This window comes from Motacilla alba, chromosome 14, assembly GCF_015832195.1.
Source record: "Motacilla alba alba isolate MOTALB_02 chromosome 14, Motacilla_alba_V1.0_pri, whole genome shotgun sequence".
NCBI lineage: Eukaryota > Metazoa > Chordata > Aves > Passeriformes > Motacillidae > Motacilla > Motacilla alba.
In genome coordinates this window covers 11,994,136-12,001,507 of record NC_052029.1, presented here as the reverse complement: position 1 = coordinate 12,001,507, position 7,372 = coordinate 11,994,136, and the positions used below count along the sequence as shown (strand labels likewise).

The following is a 7,372-nucleotide window of genomic DNA, read 5'->3' as shown; positions in this document are numbered from 1 at the left end:
CCTCACACTGCCTTCAGCTGGAGGATCCTGAAGGGATCTCTGGCTTGAACTTTTGAAAAGGCTTTCACAGCACCGTTACAACAGAACAACATATGCTTTTACTAAAAAAGTATTTTTAATAAACCCCACCCATAAGGGAAAAGCTTAAGCCACTAAAAAGGGTTAACACTTAAGTTTTTAATAGCTGTGATCACATAACCACCAAAGCCTACCACAGCCAGGGACTTCACAGCATGGAAAATCTTGTTACTTTTATTTCTGCTCTAAGAAACCCCCTTAACTTTCCTTACTTTGCGGTGACCTGGAAAATAAGTCTTGTTTTCTGGAGAGCTGAGCAAGGAGACCCTCGTAAGTCACACAGGATGCTGTAGCCCAATGTGGGCAGTAGCATGTGGGCTGAATGCTTCTGCTTTCTTAAACTTCCTCCACTTCTTTCAGGCTGTGCTCCAGGATGGTGTCTTGTCCTTGGAACTTAAAATAGCCACGAAACAACTTTCTCTGAAGCACCAAGGGAAACCAATAGCTGTCATCTGGCCACATGCGATGGAATGGCACCTCATCCAGCTGAAACCACTGGGGTCGCATTTCTGGGGGCAGAAAACAAAAGAACTCTGCATGGGACGTGCTCATGGATTTTTGCTGCCTACACTGTGAATATTGGTCAACAAGCAGCTTCCCTCTACAGCCCAGCTGCCTTCCTTGTGGGAGGCATTTTAGCGTGAATAGTTCTCCATTTCCTAAGGGCAATGCTGTCTCAGAAGAGCTCCTTTCCCCACACCAGCCACCTACCCTCACTTTCTGTTGGCTCTCCATGAAAGTGATCTGCCCGGAAAATGTGAACGTCCATGAGTTCAGAGTTGCCTACAAATTCAAATGTGATCTGACCCATTTTCTGCAAGGTGTCCACAGTCAGTCCACTCTCCTCCAGGAGCTCCCTGAGCAAGAAAAAGACTTGTAACATGAAAGTGAGCATTGGGAGGACAAAAATGCAGTCATTAGCTTTACTCACACATTCAAAACCCTTCCAGTGAACCAAAGTTGAAAGCTCTTATAGTACAACAGAGCAGGGTTCTGACCTGCACCAAGCCACGAGGCTACAACACCACAGTGGAGCCAGGCCAGGTGGGATCGTGTGTTATTTCAGGCTCCTGAGCCTGGCAGGAAAACAGTCCATGTTGGAAGGGGACGATTCAGGAAAATGGATCATTTAGTGTAATTTAGTCCTTGCAACACGCAGCTCTTCTCTGAGGTAAGGGAGAAGTGGGTATATGAAGTCATCTGACTGTAGCTGGGTGTGGCTTCAGAACTCCCAAGATACACGTCATTTAGACAGGCAAAAGGCTTTACAGCTTCAAGATGAACCTTTTAGAATTGTGGAGAAGCAGATCATGAACACCAGAAAGAACATCTATACCTGCTACACAATCTGAGGCAAACTGAAGCTTAGTTAAATTACACACTCTATGACACCATTTGCACACAGACGGTTGGGAATTCCGGTTCCCATTCAAATGCAGTGTGAAAACACAAAGCACTTGTGCAAACTTTGCCTTTCTGCTCCTTGGAAGCACACTGAGCATAACGAGAGGCCAGAAGGCAAGACTTTTAAGAGCACTTGGAGAGCTGTGACAGCTCTTTTCCACGCACCACCATGCACAGGTACTTGAAGCACATTCAATTATTTCCTCTATTTATGCTCTGTGCTCAGAGCTTTTTTAATTTTACCTCCCTCTAACAGAAGCAGCATGGCTTGAATTTAGTAATGGTTTTTCTAATGTACAGAAATAAGGAATACTCTGAAAGTGTGCATCTTTAGTTACAGTTAATAATTAATGTAGTTGCCTATTTGGCAGGAACAACAATTTTAAAATGTAATGGAAATGATTTTAAGGCTCCAGCTTTCTTTGGCATTGGTTTCATAGATCCCATCTTTCAAAATTATACTGTAAATTAATGTCTTGGCTAATTTTAGTTTATCTTCTGAGAAGCTATCTATGTCTAAAATAGAGGCAGTTTTCCAGCAATGATTCTAAAAGCCTCTTTTTACAGGCACTGATAATTGAAGAACAAAGCACAACACTGCTACAGTTCTCCAGGCAATTTATCCCTCAGCTGCTTGGCTCTGGCTGTAGCAAGTGGAAACATTACAGGTGGCAAACTAGAAATAACTCATTCACTAAATGCTCCCCTTACAAGATGTGCTACTGAGGACCTGCCCAGGTGCTCGTGGGAATGTGCTGTACACAGCAGAAGATGGAAATCTTGCTGGTACTGGGAACTTTTGTTCATGTTTTGGCTTAATATTTAACTACCTGTGCTGAGACTTCACACTGCTGCCTCTGCCAACCCAACTGAGACAGAGCAACGAGGAACCACAGCCTCAGACCTCAACTGCCAATGCAGAGTGCAAGTGGTTCAAGGGAAGTTTGATTTGGGGCATGTGGTGCTTCCTGCAGCAGAGCTGTGCCCCGAGGCAGCACTGCAGCAGTGGTGCTCCAGCCAGCAAGGTGGCCAGTGTGTCCAGCTGCTCCTGGCTCTGGTGACAGCTTCCTGCCCAGCTGACCTCAGCAGGAACTGGTTGTGGCATTCTGGAGTAAGCTGCAGCTGCAGGGGTGGGGACAGTCCCCAGCAGCAGCTGCTGGCTGTGCTGTGGCACATTGCATTTGGATTGAGGAAAATTTTAGCACTTGACAACTTGTGTGAACAGAGGTTTTGGTGTCAAACTCAGGGCCAGCACAGGTAAACACACCAAGGAAATCAAATGCTACATTAAACCATTAGATTTACCCCATAGCCAGTTCCAGGTAAGTCTAGCAAATATTAGGTGACAAAACTTATGTCCCTCCCTCCACTCAGAGATGATAAGTTTCACAAAAGGCCATGATGGAGTGTCAGGTTAAGGCCATGTGCTGCTGGGAGCACATCTGCACAGAGACCCTGCTGTCCCTGGGCCAGCTCACCACAGAGCCCGGGCGGTTGTGTGGCACAGCTGAGGACGCTCTTGAGGGCAGAAGCTGTTGGGAACCAGCTGAGCACACCATGACTGATCTTCCTGCAGGTGCAAGGGCAGCTTTGGGCACGTTATCAGAAACTGAGGAGATGGCAAAGCATGGCTTTGTATCAGCAACATTCATGTAAAGAACAAGGTACCTAATTTTTACAGGAATTTAGCAATTCAGCTGTGATTTGCTACTTCATTTTAATGACCAGATAGATGAAAGAACTACAAGAAATCAGTACTAAAGGGTTCAGAAATTACACTCTGCCTTTTTACTGATGAAATTCAATTCCACAACTCAGCATTAGCACTTAAAAATGTCACACCATACAATCAAATAATAAGCAGTTTGGCAAATTATTTAAATTAAATTAGCTGTAATTCTGCTATATAGCCAGAATTAAACCCTGCACCTCTCTGAAGATTGCAAGAACCTCCATCCACCATTCAGACTCATTCTCAGTTTAGATCAGAGTCCAGGAGATGGAAGGAAGGGCACAGGAAGTTCCCGTTGCTCACAGACTGGATGAGGTCAAGATATGCAGGTGACAAAGGGGGAGCAGTCCTGTTTCTCTGTACATGTGGATGATCCCTCACCACCCGTGGAGCAGGTGTTCAGAGCTGGGTCATGACTGCACCGGTGGGCAACACGAGGGTGCCACTGACCAGATGAGCCGTGGTACCTCTACCTGCAGCCCGCTGCCGATGGTCCAACACCTCCAGCTGTGCCCCCATCCCTGTCCCCGTGGCTGCAGCCCGGCCCTCACCTGCGGGCAGCCTCCTCGATGCTCTCCCCGGGCTGCACCTTTCCCCCGAAGCCGTTCCAGAGCCCGGCGCCGAACCCGCGCTTCTTCATGCCCAGGAGGACGCGGGACGGCTGCACCACCAGGACGAGGGTGAAGAGTCTGGAGGTGTGCATGGCTCCTGGCTGAGGGACGGACACGCTGAGCCCAGGGCTCCCGGCCTCGTCCCGAGGGGACCCGGGGGTGCACAGAGCCCCGAACACCCAGCAGCCCTCCCCAGTGCCCGGTCCCCAAACCTGGTCCCCCAGCTCCTCTCCCAATACCTACCTCTAAAACGCTCCCACTGACCCTCGCTTCCACTCCCTTCCCAAAGTTTGATCCCCCCTTCCCAAATCCTTGTTTCACCAAACTCCCCAATCCTGATCATCTTTAACACCCTCTCCCAGCACCCCTTCTCCAAATCTTCGATCCCCTCCGCAAATCCGCGTCCCCCCAGATTCCCCGACCACCTTCAACACCTCTTCCCCGAATCCCTGAGCCCCCAGAAACCCCTCCCCAAATCTCCGATTCGCTCTCCCCAAATCCTTGTTCCTCCTAAACTCCCTCCCCGAATCCCTTATCACCCTCAACATCCCCTCCCCGAATCCTGGACTCCCAGCGCCTCTTCCCCAAATCGCTGGTCCCCCATCCCGCTTCCTGACCCCCCTGCACTCCCATCCCCGCGCACCTCAGCCCCACACTCGCAGCTTTCCCGCCCGCCTCGGGGTCGCCCTCAGCCGCGGCCCGTCCCCGCTCTTCCCGCGCCGCCGCCGCCCCGCCCGCGGCCGCCGTGAGGGGAGGCGGGCCGGGGCGGGCCGAGGCGGCCATGGCGGGCCCGGGCGGAGCTGTCGTTACCGGGGGCAGGTGCGTGGCGAGGCCGCTGAGGCGATCCCGGCGTCCACGAGGGGGACGGTGGAGTGCAGCTAGTGCCGGCGCCTGGAGTTTCCCTCGGGAATGGGTTAATGGGCGTTTGGGTTTTAGGTTAATGCCGCCCGGCGGTTCCGCCCGGACAGGGCCGTGACTCTCGGTTGCTCTTCCAGGAGCTCGAGCATCCCTCCGTTCCTCTGAGGGGCTCACAGAGGCCACCGGCCCCGCTGAGGCAGCTCAGGAGTGCTGGGATCACTCTGCCATGTCGTGTCCTTAAAACACCTGAGCAGAAGCGGGAGTGGGACCGCTTTCCCCCCTTAGCTCAGGATAGCACGTGAGGCCTCATCCAAAATCTCACCCTGCTGTTGTGATAGGACCTGATAAGTAAAGGTGCCAAAAATCTCAAATCTGGGGGCTTCTTTTTAGACTTGCAGAATGGTTTGGGTTGGAAGGGACCCCTGGAGACCATCTAGCCCGATGACCCTGCCAAGGCAGGGGCACCTGGGGCAGGTGACATAGGAACTGTCCAGCTGTCTTGAGAATGTCTCCCGACAGGGACGCTCCACACCCTCCCTGGCTGCCTGTAGTGCTGGAATTAATTACTGTAGAGACTTTTGAAATACAGAGTGGGTGGTTATGTACTAACTGGATGACTTGCCTCTCTTCCTGGCTTTGGATGGGCAGATGCCTGCATACCACAGTGAAGTTTCTGAGGAAAACTGGAACTGAGCAGAGGTGGTTGGAGCGACACTTGAAGGATCCCTTTGTCAAGGCATCGAAGCAGCAGCAGTACCGGTGCCGAAGTGCCTTCAAGTTGCTGGAAATTGATGACAAGCTCTGTGTTCTTCGTCCAGGATTTTCTGTTCTTGACTGTGGAGCAGCACCTGGTGCTTGGAGCCAGGTTGCAGTAGAGAGGGTCAATGCCTTAGGTACTGGTAAGTGCAATTTTTTGGCAGGCAAGATGGGGATGGTACTCGTCTTAAAGTGTGTGAGAGGTCTGTGAAATACTATGGAATCTAAATCAAAATACTATGAAATCAAGGAAATATTATGATGGTAACAGAATGGAGAGGGGACATGGGTACTGGCAAGTGCCAGAGTCACTGATGAAAACATGAAGGGATGAGCCTAGTAAATCTTCATATAGAAAAATTGTGTTTATGAAATAAATTATACCATATGGTGCTAGTGATCTGATTAGCTGTTGTGGGGAAGATCGCATCATCCAGTTCTGAAATTGGTGTGACCTTTAGCAATTACCTTGGCTTATTTGAAATACTGTTTCCCTTCTCAAAAAATGGAAGCAACTGCTTTGCATGGTTTAGGTGAAGCCATTGATATTTACAAAGTGAGGTGTTATCATCTGCACCATTATCCAGGATTTCTCGACTGTCAGCCTTGCAAGAGCAGCAGAAAACCAAGAAAAATCCTCCTTGTTTATCCAAAGTAGCTGAATTTTTATGTCCTGAAGGGATGAGCTTATGGCAAACCCTCCATCCAGATGCACCCAGCAAACTGCCAGGGAATGAGAAAGCAGCTGTGGCAGGGGGTGGGTTGTGTCTGCTGGCACAGAGCTCGGGCATGTGCAGGTTTTTGCAGCCACTCTGAGCGTTCCCTGTGTCATTCATCCTCACAGATGCTGCTGTCCCCACTGGCTTCGTGCTTGGCGTTGACCTGCTGCGGATTGCTCCTCTGGAAGGAGCGGTTTTCCTGCCGGAGACTGACATGGCAGAGCCCAGCACGCTGAGGGCCATCCAGAGCCTGCTTCCCTTGGGGAAGGCAGATGTCATCCTGAGTGACATGGCACCCAACGCCACGGGCATTAAAGAGCTGGACCATCAGAAGCTGATCAGTCTGTGTTTAGGCCTTCTGGATACAGCCCAAAGCGTTTTAAAGCCAAAAGGAACGATGCTCTGTAAATTCTGGGATGGATCTGAGGCCCGCCTGCTTCAAAACAGACTGAAGGAGCAGTTCCAGGATGTGAGAACTATAAAGCCTCAGGCCAGCCGGAAGGACTCTGCGGAATCTTATTACTTGGCAAGGCTGTACAGAGGGAAATGAAAGTCATGAGCTGCAGATTCTGTGACAGTGATTGGAAATCTCAGCTCAGTGGGTGTTTAAAGGAAAATCCCACCATTACGACCTTGGGGAAGTTTGCTACTCTTCTTAAAGTCCATCAGGCTTTTCAAATACTTGTGGACAAAACAATTGGGAATGGAGAGGAATAATCTGAAAGGCAGCCTCTGGGGCTGGAGTAATGGAAATGAAAATAAAACATTGGTTATGTGAGTTTTTAATGCGTGCCTGAAAACCATTGCACTGTTAATGCTGTCATACGTGAGACTGACCATGAAGGGGATTGTTAGAACCTGAGGGAACAGCAGGGGGGAGTTTGAGCCAATTCGGTGCCTTTTAGAAAATGTTTCTGTGCACATCAGGATCTGCATCCTCATGCAGGGTGTGTAACACAGCCATGCGAGAGGCACGGCTGCCTTGGGAATGTTCAGCCCCATGGCTCTGCTGCCTCTCCTGCAGACACGGGTTATATTTAGGAATTGCTGCTTCCTGGCGCTCATAAATCCAGTCAGTGGCAGCGGGACAGGGTCATGGCCATACAGGATCATCTCCCCAGTGCTTTTTAGTGGTGTTTCTCACGCAAAAAAGACAAGATGTTCCTAAGATCCCAGCAGGGAGAATGACAGAATTGCCGGAAATCTGTTCGCAC

The 7,372-nt window shown here is 50.1% G+C and overlaps 2 protein-coding genes across 2 annotated transcripts; one reads left to right on the top strand and one right to left on the bottom strand.

Moving 5' to 3' along the window:
• Positions 1–93: 93 nt before the first annotated feature.
• NUDT1 (nudix hydrolase 1) lies at positions 94–4,605 on the bottom strand. Its single transcript, XM_038151279.1, has 4 exons — positions 4,469–4,605; positions 3,766–3,926; positions 790–935; positions 94–587 (listed from the first exon to the last, which is right to left on the bottom strand). Exons 2-4 carry the CDS (start codon positions 3,915–3,917, stop codon positions 415–417), a joined length of 471 nt encoding a protein of 156 aa, XP_038007207.1. The 5' UTR covers positions 3,918–3,926; positions 4,469–4,605; the 3' UTR covers positions 94–414.
• Positions 4,575–7,361, top strand: MRM2 (mitochondrial rRNA methyltransferase 2). Its single transcript, XM_038151277.1, has 3 exons — positions 4,575–4,644; positions 5,332–5,582; positions 6,284–7,361. Exons 1-3 carry the CDS (start codon positions 4,607–4,609, stop codon positions 6,706–6,708), a joined length of 714 nt encoding a protein of 237 aa, XP_038007205.1. The 5' UTR covers positions 4,575–4,606; the 3' UTR covers positions 6,709–7,361.
• Positions 7,362–7,372: the final 11 nt, after the last annotated feature.